Source organism: Mastomys coucha, unplaced genomic scaffold (assembly GCF_008632895.1).
Source record: "Mastomys coucha isolate ucsf_1 unplaced genomic scaffold, UCSF_Mcou_1 pScaffold20, whole genome shotgun sequence".
In the NCBI taxonomy this organism is placed as follows: Eukaryota; Metazoa; Chordata; class Mammalia; order Rodentia; family Muridae; genus Mastomys; species Mastomys coucha.
Genome location: NW_022196903.1, coordinates 18,257,989 through 18,280,108, shown reverse-complemented (window position 1 = coordinate 18,280,108; position 22,120 = coordinate 18,257,989). Strand labels below are relative to the sequence as shown.

The following is a 22,120-nucleotide window of genomic DNA, read 5'->3' as shown; positions in this document are numbered from 1 at the left end:
ACAACTTTTATAATACTCATTTTTATTGTTATAATATTTTATAAATTTTAAAGAATATGACAACAAAAACCCTATCAGTATGTACTACATTTGTGAATATGCACATCCAAAAAAATCAATAAACTTTCAAAAAATCCCTTTTATTAATTGATAAGCAATAATTTAGTAATACAAACCTTTAGCTAGCCTATTATTTTTATTTTAGATTACATGACTATGTAGTGTGCTTGTCTCTGTGTGGAGTTGTTCACACTGCATGAAGGCAATGGTGCAGTCTAGAAAGGAGTGTGGATGCCCTCTAGCTGGAATTGTAGGTGGGTATGAGTAGACCTTCACTGATGCTAGGAATTGAACCCAGGGCCTTTGTAAGCCTATTAGGCACTCTTAGTAGTGGGTTCTTGTAACCACTGAATAATTTCTCCAGAAATTTGGGTAATTATTTTATTAGAAATATATAAACACTAAATCTGCCAATTGTCTGGACTGAAAATCTAAAATTCCTTTTCAGATCAGTATGCATTTAGATATTAAATACATACTAATACAAATTTAATCAGTAACAGAATTATAATTTCCTTGTATAGGTCTCATCAACTTTAGTGGAAGCAAATGTTGCCTTTCATGTCATATCCACAAGTTATATGAGTATAACTTGTGGATCAATCTGGATCACAGGTACACATTATTTAAGCAAGAGTGGCTGAAATAGGAGACCTGGTTCCTGAAGAACATATAGAGTTCTAGAAAGTGCTTATGTGCCATTCATAGGCAAAGGGACTCCCTACCAGGTCAGCTTCACCAGGGATACAAATCTGTTCTGGATTAAAATCATTTCCAACCCTCCACCCAAGTTGGTTCTGGTTAGTACTAGCATGTAGGTGCTGCTGTTGTTCCTGTCCATTGGAAGCTCATCCCTGTCATAGATTTCTAAGACTGACATTCAGAAAGCTTCATGTGTCTTTAGTTAGTAAATTCTAGACTTCATTCACAGAGAAATGCACAATAAGCCAGCACCAAATAAACAACTGGTACTCAGACCACATGGGACTCATCAAAAGCCACATGTATCCACTTAAGGTTGTGGAGTGTCACATTTAGCTTTCATAAAGGTTTGTGGTTAATTAGTTATTATATTGTATGGCAGAACATCTACTACATAAAGAAAAAAATGAGAAAATTACCAAGCAATGTTCTGAGTATCTTGAAGACAAAAGGAAAAGGCAGGGAAAGAAAAGATGGCAGAAAAGACATGGAGGACAAAGACAACTGAACTTCTTGGTCATGACAATTCTCTCTGTTAATCAAGTTGATGTAGAGGGCACAGCTAGGCTTGAGTTCTCCTTTGCCTTCCTTGTTCTAGGGTGTGTACTGAAACACATGAAGTTTGCCAGGAGGGAGGGAGCATATTCTGAGTTGCATGAACTATGGGCAAAAATGTGGAAAGGTAAGAAAGTGCAGGTAGGTGTGCCTAGGGGAGTGGCAAAAGTCATCATTTGTTGACTGTGCATGTGCATACATTTCATGCTCTTCTCCAGGGATTGGGACCAGCATTATCAGCACTCTAATTTGTAATGCATAATTGTCTAAGAAGTAAATGATCTTTTTTTTTTTCTTTCCTGACTATAATTAGAGCTAGTGCTATCTAGGTGTGATACTAACAAACGCTATTTACAACTACCGACTTCCCAGAAAGTAGGTTTGCTAATGTATAATTCATAATGATATTTCCCAGGAAATGGTAGAAAATATCTTTTAGTTCATTGCCTTATGCTACATGATTTGGATACATTATGCTCCAAAGATATTCCCAACATGCTCTCTGTCTTGAAAAGCACACTATATTCTACTGCTGTAAAATTTTTATATTAAATTTATTACAGTGATAGGTAACACTTGGAGTACATTCCATAATTCTATAACAAATTATTTTAAGTGCTCACCATGCAAATTTTACAGAGCTCTATTACTTCACTGTGATTTCTTGTTTCTTCATGCACGTGACACATGACAAGGATGTCAGTCACCGAATGTGCAGCTCACTCATCTAAGGCATGGTAGTGCATTGCCAATTTGAGCTCAGTTTGAGTCTCATGGCAACCCTCTAAAGAGACCAACTGTAATTCTTCTCATTTTATAGGTGAAGACATGGTGGTTTATAACATCAGTAACTCGTATAATCAAGTACTGGTGTTGAGTTTGAAAGTAAATATTCTCTGCTCTCTGGAGCCCAGATTGTGTTTTCTGCATGCTCTCGATGAGCCCCTGCTCCTAAATGGGAGAGTCTTGCTAGTGTGCTAAGAACAAGAAAGAATATGGTACTTGAGAGGCTGGAAATAAATGTGACAATTTAAAAATTGTCAATAGTACTTATTATTTAGAAGGTAGCCTCTACTAAAAAGCCTTCCCCTATCAGATGGTTCTACTAAATCCTACGATTCTTAGATGCTACCATGTCCACTTGATGATTTCCAAATGAAGTGCCTTTCTAAGAAATGGTAGCCTTATATCGAAGCAGAAAAGCAGAGCACTGGTGTTCTGATAAAGGGAAGTCTTAAAGGCTGCTATTAGTGTAAAAATGAATATGGCTTGTGCTTTCATCTCAGAGCGCCCTTGAAAACAGGGAGTCATGGTTTTGGGCCATGATTTGGTATGTATTCTGAAAATACATGTATCTATGGTATATTTATTAAGAGCAAGATTCTGACAATTCTTATCATACTTTTTACTTCTGCTGTAACCAAAATGACAATATTAGAAATTTATAAAGGTAGAAAGTAAAAATATACCCTGAATGTCCAGATTGAGGGAAGGATTTTTATAAATTTTCACTAAATAGTGGAATATTATATGACAGTTTAAATGCTTTCTTAGAGATTCATTTGGTATCACTATGTAATGTAGTTACCATTGTGAGATGCAATATGTTTTTTCATTGGAGTGAAAAATCTACAAGCACATTGAGTTTTCAGTGGTCAATTTTGAATAATAACATTAAAAAGAATTTTTAGTGTCTTTTGTGAGCTTACTCAGATTTTCTACTTTAACAATAGCCCCCACAAAAATGCCTTATTTTCAGATTAAATTTAATAAAAATTAAAACCTGGATTCTACCTTCAATTGTTGTCAAATTCAGCTTCAAAAAGAAGGGAATTGGTCCATTCATTATCAAGAAAAGTATCATAGGGATATCCTCAGCAAAGGAAATAATACTAAATGCTTACTGCAATGTGAGCCGCCATGGTAAAAACGAATTGTCCCAGCTCATAAGTAAAGGCCCCCATTCGAAATATTCCCCAAGTCTCCCCTCTCAACTGCAGGTAGCTTTATAGCTCACTTTTTTTATAAGTCTAGCAAATGCAAAATATTATACAATGGGAATCTGTAAGATTACCATATAATTATCTTTACATGTTAAATATACGCTATTGTTAAATATATAGTTTTAACTGAATAGTGACATAGTTCAAGTGAGAGAGTGAATAGATTCACTGCATCTTTTACTCAGTCCCCGAGAAAATGACCTCTTAATTTTATTATGACACAGATACTGTTTTTAAAATTAAAATCTTCTCTTGAAATTGTCTTTTATCGTGAATCTGGACTGGATGTTATACATGCTTTTGAAGACTCTGAGCATTTAAAAATTTTCAAAGGCTATTAAATGGAGAAGAACTTGGCTTTGGCTTGTCTGGAAATCTAAATCTACTCAACTCTGCTGAGCCTGCTGCCAATAAGCCATGTTCTTTGTAGCCCGAAAGGCTAAGGAACAAGTGAACCTCAACCCATTCTTTAATTCTCTCTTTTGTTCCTCACTTATCAAGAAAGAAGAAGGCTGTACCTACAGGACAGTGACTGTCCTTTATTCCATGACAGTAAGCTGTGAAAGGTGAAAATCTACCAAGAAGCGAGGCAGGTGCATAAGCTCTGAAGCGAGGCAATGAAAAGCAGCCTGACTGCAGGTATAGGACCAGGATGGTTCAGGAGAAAGGTCCATTTACAGTTAGACAGGAAGCAGAAGGCCCCCCCATTTAAATGAATTTCCAATAGCGCCCTTCCCTAGTTAGGTCTGCTATTTTAATTATGTTCAAACAAAATGACAAATATGCGATATGTATTACTCTGACAGTCTTAAAAATGCTGCTGACAACATCCATGAACAGCTGACAGGAGTAAGAGAGATGCCCGTATATTCCATGTGAGACTTGCCTGCCTTCCGCAGTAACCTCTTCACTGAATTATTGTAGTGCGGAATACCGAGGAGCATGGAGACTGCAGTGTCTCTGTCTGACCTTATTTTTTAAGGTCGTTGATTTTATTACAAAATTATATTCCTTTCAAAGTATTAGGCAAAGAGGAGAGAAGCTATGGCAGACTTGAAAGTTAGAAATACCTGAGGTCAAATACTGACATCACCCCTTTCTAGCTGTGTAAACTGGGACAAATCAGTAAGTGTCAGCTTCCCAAACTGTAAACCATGAAAATGTTGGCCAGCATCATGAAGTGAGGCTTAAGTGGAATACACTTAAGTATAAATACACTTTGGTTCAAGGTAAGGGAGTACCACACAATAGTTGGTAGCTACTATTTGCTAATTGTGAATACTAGTAAGAGGTCTTTAACTTAATTATGAAAACTATATTGCCCTACAGCAACTCAGAGCTACATGTGGATTACACACTGAACAGTGCAGAGTCTACCTATCAAGCAGCGTCATGCTCTTAGTATATGGAAGTTGATTCTTTCAGACAACTGAATATTCAATGATTTGGTTTAGCTCAGAAGTGCATGTAAAGACAAAATACTTAGCTGTGTCATGGGCTTAGAGGGCCATGGGAGATCCATGCACACAGACAATTGTTACCGTCTGGTTTTTACAGGGAAACTTATACTTGGGCATATTGAACATAGTCCAGATATCTTGATCTTCTGGTTATGATGTTACCAGAGAGTAGTCCCATGCCTGGGACAAATTCACACATAGTGAGGATAAGAGATGGTCTCTGAGTGGAGGGATGCCTTGCTTGATTTGCGGAGAACAGAAGATGTAAGGACAGCAGGGAATGGCATGAGGAGGCATAAAGAAAACCTCTTCAGTGTGACCTGTGAGAATGGGTTTCCCTGATTCAGAGGACCTCAGAGAGTTTAGTGGGAAAGAGGAAACCTTGCAGAAGAGGGATTAGCATTAGGATCAGTGAGCATGAAAGACCCTATGTTCAATGACAGACTGTGAGCTTATTCTGAAAGAACTGAGGTTCCATCCAGAGTTTTGATAAAATGCAATTTAAAGTGTAATGGAAAAGAAGTCATATTTTTAATTTGTTTTGTCTGCTGTATTTTAGAAAGAGAAGTAGTTTAGGTTCATTTTCATTTTTCTAAGCAATTACCTAGTATTCATTATGGAGACTATTAAAGTATTCGTTATAGCTATAGAAATCAGTTTTTCCAGGTACTAAATTTTTCTTTGAATGTTACGGTCACACTAGCTATAGTTATTTGACAATATTGTCATGCTTTTTGTTGGATAACAAACAATTCTAAATATTATATCAAAATAATAAGAGCATGAACATTAATTTAAAGAGAATTTGATTATTAAATTAATATCCTTCATGACAAAAATTTAAGTGCAAGGCAGAAATCAAAAGAAGAGAATCTGGTTTGGCAAGTCTTAATACACCACAATGAAGAAAACTTCAACTATTTCTTCAACTGGCAGCCAGAAAAGGCACAGAACACATGCAAGGAACCCAAACACCCACCATTTTTTCTACTGTTCTTTTTTTTTTTTTTTTGAGACAGGGTTTTTCTGTATAGCCCTGGCTGTCCTGGAACTCACTTTGTAGATTATGCTGGCCTCGAACTCAAAAATCCACCTGCCTCTGCCTCCCAAGTTCTAGGGTTCAAGGCATGAGCCACTGGTTGTTTATGACAAAGGCAAACTTATTTTGCTCCAAAAAGGAAACCAATGACATTTTTGTTTATTTAACAGTAATGCAGTATAGTAGGTGCTTAATTTTTTTCTTGGAACTATCAACACAGGTGCATGTACCTTAACCTCCTGTTTTTCTGTCTCCAGCTCAATACCATAATCATCCCTACCAGATGTGACACTCCAATGTCAGATCAGATCAGCTTCTTATTCTTTTTTCTCCTGTAGTGTTTAGGCCAGCATATGCTATAAAGTGAATTTGGATTGCCTAAGTTGTCTTGGGATCTGGAAAACGTGCTTTTATTTACCAGCTCCTGTTTTTTCCTCAGCTGTTAAAAAAAATTCCTAAAGGAAGAGTGAGGTTTTCAAATTCTCATTTGTAGATGTGGGAACCATGACTCACGGCATTCAAGTTGCTTGCCCAAAGCTAGAAACGTCAATTTAAACCTGTCAAAAGCCATGTAAGTCTTGTGTATTTCCCACCACACCAAAATAACCATCTCTGCTGAGTCTGTGAGGGGCACAGAAAAAAATGATATTTCAATACATACCTGCTTCGTGGATCTCTTCCTTCCCAGTGTATGAGGAAAACACCTGCCTGGAAAACTTGTACTGTTGTTCTCGGAAATTGTTTTGTAAGTAATCCATCAACATGACATACCCAGACTGTTGCATTGTGAGAACTTCACAAAATACAGCCAGCTGGAAAAAAAGACCAAATCATTTAACATGCCTGCTTCAAAAGCTTTGGTAAGTGCTCTAACATGATACACAGCATCAAAGCTACAAAATAATGCTTTTACCATAGCTTCAAATTACTTCATTATGTGAACCTGTGAGATTACCTGGCTTTCAGAGATGCTAACTGTATCCTTAAAAACAATCCATTCCACGGTGTCTGTGCAGGGAGGGGATGTCAATGAGCCGTTGTAAATGTAATACTTGTCAGTGGAGTTTGGCAGGAGGTTTTGCAAGATGAATGGATCTAAGGCAGCCTGCTTTCCTATGAAACAATGATACACAGCTCAGCTGGAATCCCGACACTGGAACTTAGTTATTAAATTTGCTACAGCACAAGGACACATTCCTACTTATATATTTAATTAGAATTGAAGTTCAAGACTGTCATACATATACATGTGTGTATATAGAGGGAGCATACTACAAATTATCTTAAATATATTTTTATAGGTTGCTAAATATCTTATCTTCCAACATGATGCTGAAAAAAGAACCCTCATATAAAGAGGTAAAGAAATATACGATTACTTCAATAGATATCAACTATATCTTTTGAAAAAAATTATTTTAGTTCACAGAATGCAAAAACAAAGATCTATTGTGTTAAAGATTATTTTTGAAAGCCAACAGAGAACATTGGCTTAAGGGTAACTTACTGAAAGCTTTGCCTAGAAGTAAAGAATGAGACAAGGGTGTGTCATATCATCACTTTTCTCTGATATTAAACACGAAGGAAAGGGAGCAAACATGTGCTGAGTGAGCGGGCCCATGACTTCATCCCAGCACCTATGGGGCTGAGGAAGAGGCTCATGAGCTGGAGGGCTACGTGGGTTAGTTAAGGAGATGCTCTTTAAAATGGGGTGGGGTTGTTGAGAAGAAAAGCTCTTAGGGTTTATGGGAATTGTTATCATCACAATTTGCAGACAGCACAGGGCTGTGCATTTGTGGTTCAGGGGATATCACAGAGAGGAGGCAGAGAGATTTTAAGAGCCAGAATACCAAGACATTGGTTGGGAAACAGTCCCTTCCAGAAATGACTGTGGGAACAAGACTGTAATGATGACACTAATAACCAGCATGCTAACCTGAAAGGAGGAACATTTCATGAGGTCTCACCCCTAGACAAAGAACCATAGATAACCCATGAGTCCTGGGAGAGGGAAAAATAACCTCACCCAGGGTTTAGCTCCCTCATTATTTATCCAATGAAGAGTGGCCATCCCTGAAAGGCATATACACTCACACAAACGACAAAAGCATACTCAGCAGGTTGTATTTCTATACATTTTTGCATATACACACATACATACATACACACATTCATATATATGTAAATGTGGGTGATAGTCGGTGACAAGAAAAAGAGGCTATCAACTTGAGAGTAAAGGGGCACATGTAATGGCCTGGGGGAGATAAAGGAAGAAGAAGGGAAAATGATGTAATTCTATTTCAATTAAATACTACTTTTAAAAAGCGGGCTCTCTAAGTCAACAGTGATCAAAATGGCTACCACTCCCACAGCAACTGCAAAAAGAACTATCTGGTGACTCTGAAAAATATTTTTAAAGGAAGCAAGAGACTGAGGAAACTCTTGGAAAAGTAATTAAGTGATTATTGTTGGGGAAAATGGGAAAAAGAAAGTCAAGTATGTTTGAGCCAGCATTCCTTGGATTCTGAAATCTTTGTAATTTCAAACTCAATACCAAGGAATGCTCCTCTGCTCTTTGACGAACTGTTGTCATATATCAGGATATTTCCATTCCTTTAACACTTTGGTATGTGGGAAGCACAACAAAAATACTGTTAATGGCAGTTAAGGAAAATTCAGTTGTAATAGAGAACAATCTCAAATATTGTGAAAAATAATAAGTAATAAAAATACTACTATTGTGGGAAGAAGCGCATGTTGTATTCTGAATAAACACTTGTCTTTTAAGAAATCCTTTAAAGAATAAAATAAGAAGAATAATTAAGGGCACAAAGAAAACTACACTGATAAGAATTTGTTAGGCAGGAAATTAGTAAGCTTATCTGCAGTGAAGAGCATTTATTATCTTCCGAGACGATGTAGAACCAATTTAATGTGCTGGAAGTGTCTTGTTTTTCATTTAAATTTAGTATTATTTTTACCATATACTACATTCATTAATTCAAAATAAATTGAATTCAACATGTATATTGAGAAACATTTTTTAAAGACCATTCAACTTAATAGATAAATTAATCAAAGTCCCTGTGCACGATAACAATACAAGAAAAATACCAATTGCATTTTTACACTGGTTTTAAACAAACTATTGCTTTTCTATAACATGATTTTTTCCTCTTTTCTTTTTCTTTAATTTTTTTCTTGCAGTGTATTTTGATCATATTCTATCCCTCCCTTATTCGAACTCCTCCTAGATTCTTCCTTCCTCCTACCTCCACATTCAACTTCATGAAAAAAACCCAACCCAACCCAAACCACCACCAACAAAACAACAAGCAAACAGACAAACAAACAGAACTGGAGGCTGTTTTGTGTTGGCCTACTACTCTGGAGTGTCAGACCTGCCCCGGAATGTGGTTGATATACTAAGAGTCACTCCAATGAAGAAAACTGATATTCCCATTCCCAGAACCTATCAATAGCAAAATCAACATGGTTAAAAATAGCAACAAACATGATATACTAAGAATCGAATCTATATTGTAATATAGTCTAGAGAGAATGAACAAAATCTCTTTCAAATGGTAGAAAGGACCATGGCCTGGGTTTGAAATTCCCCAAATTAACTTATAAATTCAATAAACTTTTTTTTATTAGATATATTTTCTTTATTTATATTTCAAATGATATCCCCTTTCCCTGTTTTCCCTCTGAAAAAAAAAAAAACTATTCCCCTCCCCCCTCCCTCTGCTCATCAATCAACCCTCTCCTACTTCCTGGCCCTGGCATTCCCCTACATGGGGCATAGAGCCTTCACAGGACCAATAGCCTCTCCTCCTATTGATGATCGACTAGGCCATTCTCTGCTACATATGCAGCTAGAGCCATGAGTCTCACCATGTGTATTCTTTGGTTGATGGTTTAGGCCCTAGGAGATCTGAGGGTACTGGTTAATTCATATAGGGCTGCAAATCCCTTCAGCTCCTTGGGTCCTTTCTCTAGTTCCTTCGTTGGTGACCCTGTGCTCAGTCCAATGGATGGCTGTGAGCCTCTACTTCTGTATTAGTTGGGCATTGTCAGAGCCTCTCAGGAGACAGCTATATCAGGCTCCTGTCAGCCAGCACTTGCTGACATCCACAGTAGTGTCTGGGTTTGGTGATTGTATATGGGAAAGATTCCCAGGTGGGGCAGTCTCTGGTTGTCCTTCCTTCAGTCTCTGCTCCATACTTTGTCTCAGCAACTCTTTCCCTTGGGTATTTCCTTGGGTTCCCCCTTCTAAAAAGGACCAAGTTATCCACACTTTGGTCTTCCTTCTTCTTGAGTTTCTTGTGGTTTGTGTATTGTATCTTGGACATTCCGAGCTTCTGGGCTAATATCCACTTATTAGTGAATACATACCATATGTGTTCTTTTGTGACTGGGTTACCTCACCCAGGATGATAGTCTCCAGATTCATCCATCTCCTTAAGAATTTCATAAATTCATTATTTTTAATGGTTGAGTAGTACTTGTATAAATGTGCCACATTTTCTGTATCCATTCCTCTGTTGAGGGACATCTGGGTTGTTTCCAGTTTCTGACAATTATAAATAAGACTGCTATGAACATAGTGGAGCATGTGTCCTTATTACATGTTGGAGCATCTTCTGGGTATATGCCCAGGAGTGATATAGCTGGGTCTTCAGGTAGTACTATGTCCAATTTCCTGAGGAACCACCAAACTGATTTCCAGAGTGGTTGTACCAGCTTGCAATCCCACCAGCAATGAAAGAGTGTTACTCTTTCTCCACAACCTCTCCAGCATCTGCTGTCACCTGAGTTTTTTATCTTAGCCACTCTGACTGGTGTGAGGTATAATCTCAGAGTTGTTTTGATTTGCATTTTCCTGATGATTAAGGATGTTGAACATTTCTTTAGGTGCTTCTCAGCCATTCGGTATTCCTCAGTTGAGAATTCTTTGTTTATCTCTGTACCCCATTTTTAATAGGGTTATTTGGTTCTCTGGAGTCTAAACTCTTGAGTTCTTTGTATATATTGGATATTAGCCCTCTATCAGATATAGGATTGGTAAAGATCTTTCCCAATCTGTTGGTTGCCATTTTGTCCTATTGACAGTTTCCTTTGCATTACAGAAGCTTTGTAATTTTATGAGGTCCCATTTGTCAATTCTTGATCTTAGAGCATAAGCTATCAGTGTTCTCTTCAGGAAAATTTCCCCTGTGCCCATGTGCTCTTCCCCACTTTCTTTTCTATTAGTTTCAGTGTATCTAGTTTGATGTGGAGGTCCTTGATCCACTTGAACTTGAACGTTGTACAAGGAGATAGGAAAGGATCAATTTGCATTCTTCTACATGCTAACTGCCAGTTGAGCCAGAACCATTTGTTGAAAATGCTGTCTTTTTTCCACTGTATGGTTTTAGCTCCTTTGTCAAAGATCAAGTGACCATAAGTGTGTGGATTCATTTCTGACTCACAATCATTGTAGTTCATCTCTGCTTTAGGATCATAAACATCACAAGCTTTCTTAAACTTAATTCAAAGGAGTGTTTTTTGTTAATATTTTTGTACATATGTAAATTAAAACCTCAAAAATGAAAAAAGATGATTACCAGAGTTCAGATCTCCATTCAAGTTCTTAGAAATTGGCCAGAATTTTCCTGTTAATCTATAGGTATTCTCCATTTTCTGATTCCTGTTTTTAAGGCTTAATTGTTTAGTGATCAAATAATCTACTAAATATAAAAATTTATTTTATGTGTGTTTTATGAAAATATGGTTGTGGAATATACTACTTAAAAAGAGAGTCAGAAATTGATGTTCTGGTACCCAGGAGAGAATGAATTGATGCCAGAAGATCTCAAGGTAGGGCAGAAAGGACAAAGGTTTGAGACCTCTGTGGAGATGTGGAGCACAGAATTTCCTTGGAATATGAACAAACACTAAAGGAAAAGAAGGTTAAGAAGAAAAAGAAGAAAGAGAATATTTATTTATTTCTCTTTAATACAGAATCCACTCTTACTTTTCTCTTGTTGGCCACAGTGTGATGGCTACTAAGTGTGTGGGGGGTACTCTGATGTACTCTATATGATGAACACTAACTGATTTCCATTGAATGATGGCGCTGTGTGATGTTCATTGTCTGAGTGATGGCTAGTGTGTTATGCTCATTCTGTCCTAGGCACTGTGATGGCTACTGTGTGATGGCCATTGTATGATGCTCAGTAGCACGCATATTTTCTTGCTGAAGGGCTAAAACTTCATGGTGTTTGTTACAGCTGATATTTGCAGGTTTGTCCCAAAATTCTGTCTTAGATATCACACAGAATTTTCAACTATGGTATTTTCTTCAATCATTCACCATCTATTGAGAAAACTGGACTATGGTGACATTTTGTCACTTGGAAAGTAATCATAAATTTCATCTGAATAAGTACATGAGAGACTTACACCTGGGCTAACAGAACTCCACTAGCCCTTTGGCATTCATCTCAACTCCAATCTCTCAAACATAGATGATCAACCAACCAATTGCTAGATCCTCCCATGGGGAGGCTGACAATGAGAGGAAAAAAGGGATAAGGGAGACAGATAACCAAGAACCACAGTACATCCAAGCACTAAGGTGAAGCTGCTGAGGTCTTAAAACCAACCATTACTTATAACAATGGCACTTAAGGAGCCACCTCAGAAATTCTTGTAAAGATTTTTTAATATACAGATCCTTGGGCCTAGTCTGCAATTGAGCAAGCAGCAAAAAATTGTTCTGATGAGACCTTCCATTTGAGAATCCCTGATATTATCTGGAAGTATCTCTTCTTTGCAGTCAGAAAGATTTCACTAATACTTTTCTGTGTGTTCTGCTTGAAGAATATTAATATTTTATCTTTGTATCACTGCAAAGTCCCCACTGATTTCTCAATCTACAAGTACAATATTGTCCAGCACAGAGAGGAATATCAGAAAGAACAGGTTCTCAATGAGAAATGAGGTTTCTCTTTTAGAGATAAATGTAGGAGATGAGCAATCAGGCCATGATATAGTAAGATTTTATATTTTGCATGATGTTTGTAGTATTGAGTTGTTTACAAGTCCCCTTACATGGAGAACATAGGTCAAGATTAGAAAATCTAGGTGCACTCCTAGAGTCTCTTTGTCTAAGGGTAAGAACTACTTCTAATCTTTAAGATTCCCTATAATGATAGCTTAGCAGCCCAAATAGATTTCCATAGTTTACTGTCCTCTAGGGGATGGTCTAGACTTCAAAAGAGAATAGAGTAGATTCTATAACTTCTCAAGCTAATGGTTTGATTCTCTTGTCCCGTGAGCTGATGTAAAACACAGAAATAGTCTAAGTTTAGATTTTATAAATCTTGAAGGAAGTGCTGAAATCCAACCTGGTTCCTTTCCTTCAGTTGTCTAGAATCCACTTTCCTACTTATTGAGAGAAAATGAAGTGAGGCCCATAGAATTCAATGTTGAATTTTGCTTTGTAGGTGGATTGCGGGGGCAGTCAGCTGGACCTTGCTTTTGATTACAAGAGAAGGGTTGGAGTGATCTTCTCTGCAGCAGGAGTCCATACATACCTGACTTCTGAAGATGTCAGGCAATTCTGATCCACAAATGTAAGGAGATCAAATAATCCTAGGTTGGACTTTTGCCTTAAAGAAGGAGTCTATGTGAACATTGTTTCTGGCTTTAGATTTGGTGGCTTTCTAGAGAGTAATAACTTTCATTTTATTGATGACCAGGGAAGGATGAATATTGTTTGTGTGGGTTGTTAGTAAATGTAAAATAGCAATCAAGGGTTTTGAGCCTGTCACCAGTGCTGTCCACAGCATTTGCTGTGACAGATGACAAGATCCACCTAGGTACCCACCAGGCAGAATATCCTGTTCAATGTTAGCAACCTTCTTCATGCAAATATCTTACCTCTTTGAAATACTCATCTGCCAAGAAAACCACCAAGGCATAGGTGTCCACTTAAGTAAAATTCTCTTTTAACTTCATAATTTAGTATTTGTAAAGTTAATTAGTCTCAGATAGTCTTTAAGGTGATGTACAATGAATACTCAGAATAGATGACTGTTTTAAAAGCATACTACAATCAGATCGAATTTAGAGAACAGCAGAGTCCTTTTTACATTGATAGCCTGTAAATTAAACTTTTAATTCACCTATTAATAATCTATTTCTTTGAGACAGGACCTCCCCATGCAGCCCTTGCTGGCTGCTCTGGAATTTGACATATGGATCTCAGAGATCTACCTGCCTTTGACTGCCAAATGCTAAGATTAGAGGCATGGTTCACCGTGCCCAAGTTTTCATAGTTGTTGTGGCATAAACTTCTCTTATAAATGATTCTTTACTTGGTGAGAAACATACAGATTCGTCAAGTATGTGAAGTGAGATATGTTCATCTTTAAAGATACCATCCTCTCCGTCTTTCACACGTGATTCTGTTCCACTGCACATTCTCATAGGTGTTCATCTCACAATCTTAACAGCTTACCAAAACGACTAACACTCTCTGTCCCATCAATAATGGCTTTGTAATCCAAATTTTCTTCAACTCCAACCTGTTAGAGAAGAATGGCATTATGAAAACAGGATCGAACAACTGCCTAACTGCTTAACAATAAATTCCAAATGAGTATAAAGAACAGTATGTCCCAAGTATGGTTGTTTTTCAACAGCAAGGGAAAAACAAAATACATAAAAAATAAAGTAACTTTACATTTTACACTATGAAAAGAAAAATGGGAAATGCCCTGAATAACAGTTACTATTCATTAGTTAAGACATGTCCCAAAGAGACAGGCAACTCTGTGTACTTACAACTGTCCACTCTAGCTGGAAGAAACCTATTCAGTTATAAACATGAATCCTTTTTAAAACATACCAACCAAGCACAACTCTTCTTGGAAATGACAACCACTGATCATTATGGTTGTGACCCTCTTCAGCTTTTAAAAGTATTTATATTAACATATATAACTGATAGTAGCTATAATTTAAGAGTAGATTAGGTATAAACCCATGTACAATAATTACCTCAAATAAAATGGATAAAGCCCTTAACCTTCCTTTTCCTTTAACTGCTTCCTCAAAACTTGAAAATCGGTCCACATCAAAGCAGTAGATTTGCATCTGTGAATGTAATAATGAGAGCTTTATTAGAAGCACTTCATAAAAGCCAGTGAGGAGATGTAACAGAGAAGCCGACCAACTTAGTAAATTCTATGGAAAAATCTACAGACTGTACAGTTCTCTGTGTCTTCCAAATGATTTCTCAATAACAGATATACGTAAGTAACTTTGGTATCATTTGTATCCTTGGGCATAGAAGAAAATACAGAATCTTCTCTAAAATGATATGTACTACAAGGGAGATAGCAATAGCCATTATAATAATGATTCATTAAGTAATCATTGAATGTAAAACATTTAACAAAGGCTCTTATAACTATTTTGCTTGAATTGTATAAACCTGGAGCTCACTGTTTCTTGAGTGAACATTCCTTTCTTGATGGAGCATTGTTACAATTTTGGTTATTATCATGGTGTACTTACTGTTCTTCCATTGAAATTCTAAAGAACTCTGCTTGTATTTAAAAATATCAAGTGTTTTAAGCTTCCTATTGTAGGTTCTACTGTGAAGCTAACCCTTGTGAATGTCTATTCTACTTTAGATGCTCTGCCATGATTGGCTCTATTCCAGCTTTTAATGTGTTCCTTGTCCATGGACTTAAAATCCAGGTAACATCAGTGTATAAAGGTAGAATCAGATAAGAGTAGAAAACCTCTGAGAACACTCAGGGATTGGTAGTAGAGAGGCACCATATTTAGCAGGATGGCAGTGGCTATGCTGTGCCACCAATGCCTTCTCAGAGAGGGTATCTCAGCTGAACTCTGAAAGACAAATAGCTTTGAGCAATTGAAATCAGAAATGATGGAGGTTGGTCTGCTTGTTCTCTGGAGACCCTGAAAGGTGTAAACAAGTGAAACTGAAAGTCATTTTCTGTGATAGCAGTGGATCATTGTAAGGCAAGGGATTGGAGGACCAGGCAGTGGTCACACCAAGACATGGGAAATCACCAGTGCCCTTCAGAAAGCAGTCATAAGGATGGGCCAGGGATAGGAGTGTGGACAGATTGAAGAAGGTTAAGATTCAAGAGAGACTAATATATTGTCATTTTATAAACTATGAAGAAATAATGGTGGTTTGAGTTTGCTCTAAAACACACATAATTTGTAAAAAGAATTCAGAAGACTTTTTAATGGGATGTGGGAGAAAAAAGGAATAAAGAAACGGAGAAAGACAGAAAGGTAGAAAGAATGGAGAGAAAGAAAGAGAGAGGGGAGGAGAAGGGAGGAAGAAGGAATGGATAGGTTATAGGATGCTCCTGTGTAGTCCTATTTGCACAACTGCATGGAAAATCCTTCTAATGCTTTATTTATTTATTTATTTATTTATTTATTTATTTACTTAATGTTTGCAAGTGTTTTTTTCTGCATGTTTGTCAGTACACCATATGCATGTCCAGTGCCTAAGGCAAGAAAAGGGCATCCAGTCCCCTGGAATTGGAGCTACAGATGATTCCGAACCTCTGGGTGCTGGGTACTGAACCTCAGTCCTCTGCAAGAACAACAAATGCTCTGAGCCACTAAGTCAACTCTGCGGACTTGATTTATTTTTATTTTTAATTATGTCCCTATGTGTATGTCTTGGTGGAAGTATGTGCAGGGTAGTGCAGTTGCTGTCAGAGACCCTTAGGGGGAGTGGGACTCCCTGGAGATGGAGTTACATGCACTTTGGGTCATTTCATTGGTGCTGGAAACTGAATTGGGTCCTCTGCAAGAGCAGTACACAATTCTTAATGCCTGAGGAGCTATATCTCAAGCCTGGAATACATCTTTATAAAGTAATAGAGTAAAGAAAAGGAAAACAAGCAGACAAGCCAACAAACAACCCTTCCTAAACAGTCTTTTGAATAAAATATTTATTTGGAATTTAATGCATACAGCCTTTTGTATTTATTTTGATTGCTCAAAGCTTCTTAAATAAATAGCTTTTTTTTAAAAAAAAAAATGTTGTTTAAAAAGTGGGTAATATTGCATGAAAGCTTAAAGCTTAGAAATGAGATGTTATATATTTAAATAGTTGGTTTTTATTTCTTTGACAACATTTAATAAATATGATTTTGTTCCTGGTTATTTAATATATAATCTGTTCTGGTTACAATCCATAAATGTAATTATCTACATGTTTAAATGGCCTTTGATTCTTTGACAGAATTCACCCTGATATGTTTTTATTTTTATTATTAACAACTACTTTGAATTATAGAAGTAAAACAGTTTCATTGTATATATTTGACTTTTAAAGAAGGAAATAAGCAGCATTTATAATGCTATCAGCACAAGAGAGCTACTGTTCACCTTTCCATGGTATCTCTGAATGATTTTTAAAGAGTATTAAACCTATTCTCTTCTTTAATTAATTTCTTATAATATGCCTTTTTCATAGGACAGAAGTGGAAGCAAATCAAGTAATTTGTACAAGATCATGTCATTAAGGGTAGAATCTGGGCCATTTAACCCAATCTCTGTGTAATTAGTCTTCGTGGTTTACAAAGTTTGAAAAATAATGCTGATTAGGCAATTTTCATATTATTTTTAATGCATTAATGGGATAAAACATTTTGTGTTGGGAAGGGTCTGTATGTGTGTGTGTTTGTGTGTGTGTGTGTAATGGCATGCCATGGTGTGGGTATAGAGGCGAGAGGACATGCTTGGAGATTGAGTCTTGCTTTCCACCTGTTTGAAGTTGGGTCTTTTTGTTGCTTATTCCAAGGAACCTGGCCCAGGAACTTCTGGGGAGTCTCCTGTGTCCTCCACCCATACTGCTGCTACAGGAACACTGGAATCACTAGGTGAGTCATCTCTCTAGCCCCAACGTGAAACTTTTTGTGTGTTAATAACATCATTCAAAACATGATTTTTACAAGGTCTAATATTGCATTGTAATGTATTTAGTCATGCTCTTTGTTTCAATATTTAACATTGTAAATACATCTTTACACATAAAATTTGAGGCATATTTATAATTATTGTTGCTATACTCTGAATAATAAAATACTGAAAATAAGCAAAGTTTTTAATACAAAACAAACTACTTTCCAGAAAGTTCAGTACTTTAGAGAAACATAGGAAAATATTTATCTATATATGTCATTTGTCATACTTATAACTCTTTTCTAGTTTTAAACATAAGGTTTTCCTTGTTTTAATTAGAGGAGTTGACTGACAACATTCTGGTGCACATTGATGACATCTCCACTTTTATTATCTTATTCATTCAATTCCTCATCTACATTTATCGATAAGCTAGTAAGTCACACTCCGGGTACCTAGAGATAGAGAACTAAAGATAGGTCTTATCTATCTTTAGTAAAGATAAATAAGATAGGTCATTGAGTTTATAGTCTTGGAAGGAAAGCCTGTATTAATCAAGGCATCAAGACACAACTGTATGTTCTAAATTCTCAACTCCTCAGCAAGTCAAAGTCTATGTTAGAGGAACTCTCAGGGATGCAGATGAGGAGCCAGAAAGCGGCAGCTGCCCCCTTACCTCCAGTGGGAACTTCTGTCCTTCTAAGCTATGTTCTGATCCTTCAGATGACACATTGCATTTTCCCCAGTGAAAAGTTATTTTGCTTGCCTTGAAGACCTTTTCTGAAAGTCCTCCACTGACATGGTAGTCATTGGTGAGATTTATTTCCACTAAAGCAAAAATTAAAGGAACAAATTATTACATACAAGTTTCTGAGAACCAAAATTAGGAATTGAACTGAATCTCCTCCTACTTAATTAAGATAAAACTTACTTGACAGATTTAAGGGGTTCAAAGTCGCTTGTGTTTCAACTTGGCCTTCATGTCAACATACTTAATTGTCACAAATCGGGGACTCTGAAGATAAGACTACACTTCGACTATCACCACAGGACAGCCAGCCCACTTAGTCTACTTGGTCGACTGAGACTGACATTCCTCCAAGGCTCTCTGGCCTCAAAGTTCTTGATGATAAAAATGGAACATAATAAAGGGAGCCAGGAGAGATGGCCAGAAGAGGAGTCTTTCCTTGGGAGAGCCCTCACCTTTCACGGATAGCCTGTTTCTACACTCTCCTTTTTGCTCCATCTAATCCCTACTTTCTGTCCAGACTTCATCTGGCTCCACAAATTGTCTTAAGCAAGCAGTTGAGAAGCCCCATCACGTGAAAGAATTTTGCCATTTCATATTTGAACCTGGAATGTCCACCATTAGAACCAGAAACTTCCCCAAGTCCCACAGAAGATTTGATTGGTTGTAATTTTACAAGTAATCTGAAGGATAACAATTATCTTGAGAGTCTAGTGCAAAGATGATGATGTCTCTCAGTCCAGGTTTAAGCACTCCTTCTTCTGCTAATCAGAAATAACAGTTGGCATAAGCACCAGTGATTAAATCCCACACATTAGCTACCCATATAGTGATATAAGCTTCCATTGACTATGATGATAATAATAATGTCAAGCACAATAATAATGCAAACAATGGCAGTCAACATGTGTCACTTATGAAGTACTTGGTAGGATATCAATTGCTTATACCTCTTAGCTACTTGATTCTCACATAACCTTAGGGAGCAAAACCCACTGTAACTTGTTACATACAAGGCAACTGAGTAACCGACAAGGCAAGTGGCTTCCTCTAAGGTTTACATTATCATTTGAATGACCACTGATAAAACCAAAGAGACTAACTATAAGGAACAAGCACGTAACCATTGCACTTTCCACAAAGCAGAGATAACATACTAAAAGCACAGCTTTTAACACTCACAAAATTACATTAAATTGTCAAGGTTTGGAACAATTTATTTTTATTATTTGAATTATAGTGTAACATGCCAAAATTTTCTTAGGTATTCATTCAAATAATATTAAATGCTTATCAGTTAGGTACTGATAGAGAAAAATATTTGCTCTATAGAAGGTGAAATCAAATTATTACATTTATTAATTATATTATCTTACTATGAAGTAAGAAATTTATTCATTATAAAACCACACTAATAGATCTGCTGTTATAATTTTGATTATTTTCCTAATTTTTGTAAAGATGTATACTTATGTTTATACAGTTCCCTGACAAACTGTTTCATGTCAAACCAAAATAGGCAAAAGGGAAACATGTCACATTTTGAAAATTATTGTATCTGCACAATAATTTACCAGAATTTTCTTGAATTATAAGGAATTACATTTTACATGTTTTGAAAAAAAGAGATAATCTCGAAAAAGAAACTTATATAAGTACCTCCTTAAGGATAGATAGACTATAATTTTAAATTTACCAAGTTAAAGGACCATTATTTGATTTTTAAAAATTGAGTTATAGCCAGGCAGTGGTGGTACATGCCTTTAATCCTAACACTTGGGAGGTAGAGTCAGGCAGATTTCTGAGTTTGAGGCCAGCCTGGTCTACAGAGTGAGTTCCAGGACAGCCAGGGCTATACAAAGAAAGCCCATCTCAAAAAACCAAATAAATAAATAAATAAAATTAAAAATAAATTAAAAAATGAGTTATACTTGATTATCTTGTCATAGTCAAATATTGACTACAGCATGAAACTGAGCAACTAAGATCAAGCTCTGATGCCCAAGATATGGAATATCTGATCAAGTGTTTGACTATGCATGGAGTGGAAAATTTTCACTAGCTATAATTTCATTACCTTTTTTCCCCACATCATCAAATGGCAAGACCACTTTCCTTGCACAAGGAGAAAACACTGCATGATGTTTTTATTACATTTTGTACACGTTTTCAAAATATTGACCAAGTGCTGACTCTGTTCCATTTGGCCTATTACTATCAGCCTCTGTTCAATTACTAGCATATTAGTCAAAGGAAATATATCTTGTCTAAAAATAGTTTCATATGAAAAACCTGTCAAAGGCAAAAGGCAAATGGTACCTGTTTTCCCAGTGTTGTGAATGAACGTGTTTTCCAAGGATGTTTTTTCCCAACCCTGAAATTTCAGTTTCTTAAGATTCACATTGACTTGTGTAAGATCTTCATCAATATTAATAGGAGACTGCTTTGGGCTATTACATATTGGATATTTCTTTCCCCAATTTTTTTGATTTAGTGCTCCTAGGGAAAAGAAAGAAGAAGGGAATTAGTTTCTTTAATTACCATGAAAAAACTAAAATTTGACATTATCAAATAATATATTACAAAAGAATAGATTAGAATGGTAGAAAATAGCATATCTTTAAAACAAGTCACACAGTAATTATGCCTCGATTAGAGGCTGGGTTTTAAATACCTCATCATCTCTCATGTCACAAGGAGAGAATGATATAGATTGGGCTTGTACCAAAAGATGTGTTTACGTGGAATTTCCTAAAATCCCAAATATTGTAAACCATAGGCCCACCTATACGCCTGCCAAATACAGGGTTCATCAATAGCTTTTCTTTGTCACCTTTTCCAGTCTTCAGATAGCCAAAGTGTATGTAAGGCAGGTGGTCATGCTCAGCTGCAGACTGAAAGGTCAGGCACCAGGAGGTGATTTCTGAAATCTTTAGCAATTCATGTGAGGTGGCCCCTTTCAGACCCTCTGTCACTGCTGCCACCAAATGACTTGGCTTGATTTCCATCTGTTCAAGTCTTATTTATGAAAAAATAATCATCAAGAATCCTTTTACTGTCTGGTCAGACACCAGGGTCTTATTATGTAACCATATTAAATCAAAACATTCTATCAAGACTTCTGGGTACCATGAGAGAATTTCCATCTCTTCCACAAAATGAACAGCCCTTTGAACCCATAAGTAGCCTTCAGTTTCCCTGGAGAAATTCATACACCTGGAGACATTCATCATCTCCCACTTTCAGTGTATCAAAGCTAAGAACGGACATTTTTTAAAGTTTCATTCAAATGTTTACAATATTTATTGTAAGTCTAAGGCTTAAATTTTTCTCAGCTTTTCTACAGTCACCACAAGGAAAGGAAAATGGCAGCATAGCATCAGTAGATAAAATTTTAACAGCTTTTCTTTCTTAAAATGAGTATGGGTGAAGCCGAGTTTATATTACTCAAATCTGGGAGAATTGCAAGTGAACATGTCTAGGACAACCCCAGCCTACACCACACTTCCTTGGCGATATGAAAGATGATGCGGGCTAAGTTCAATGTAAACTGGATTGAAAGACCACCTCTTAATCCTATGTCAAAGCTAATTTGCAA

The 22,120-nt window shown here is 36.7% G+C and overlaps 1 protein-coding gene across 4 annotated transcripts in view; it reads right to left on the bottom strand.

Annotated features, from left to right (window-relative positions):
* Positions 1-22,120, bottom strand: part of Ptprz1 (protein tyrosine phosphatase receptor type Z1) — a 178,770-nt gene that overhangs the window by 73,784 nt on the left and 82,866 nt on the right. For all 4 annotated transcript variants that reach the window (XM_031381263.1, XM_031381264.1, XM_031381265.1 and 1 more), the window contains exons 3-8: positions 20,842-21,021; positions 18,451-18,602; positions 14,871-14,966; positions 14,329-14,395; positions 6,775-6,932; positions 6,481-6,631 (exon numbers count right to left, since the gene is read on the bottom strand). In XM_031381263.1, coding sequence (XP_031237123.1) covers positions 6,481-6,631; positions 6,775-6,932; positions 14,329-14,395; positions 14,871-14,966; positions 18,451-18,602; positions 20,842-21,021 — 804 coding nt within the window. The remainder of the gene's footprint in view (positions 1-6,480; positions 6,632-6,774; positions 6,933-14,328; positions 14,396-14,870; positions 14,967-18,450; positions 18,603-20,841; positions 21,022-22,120) is intronic.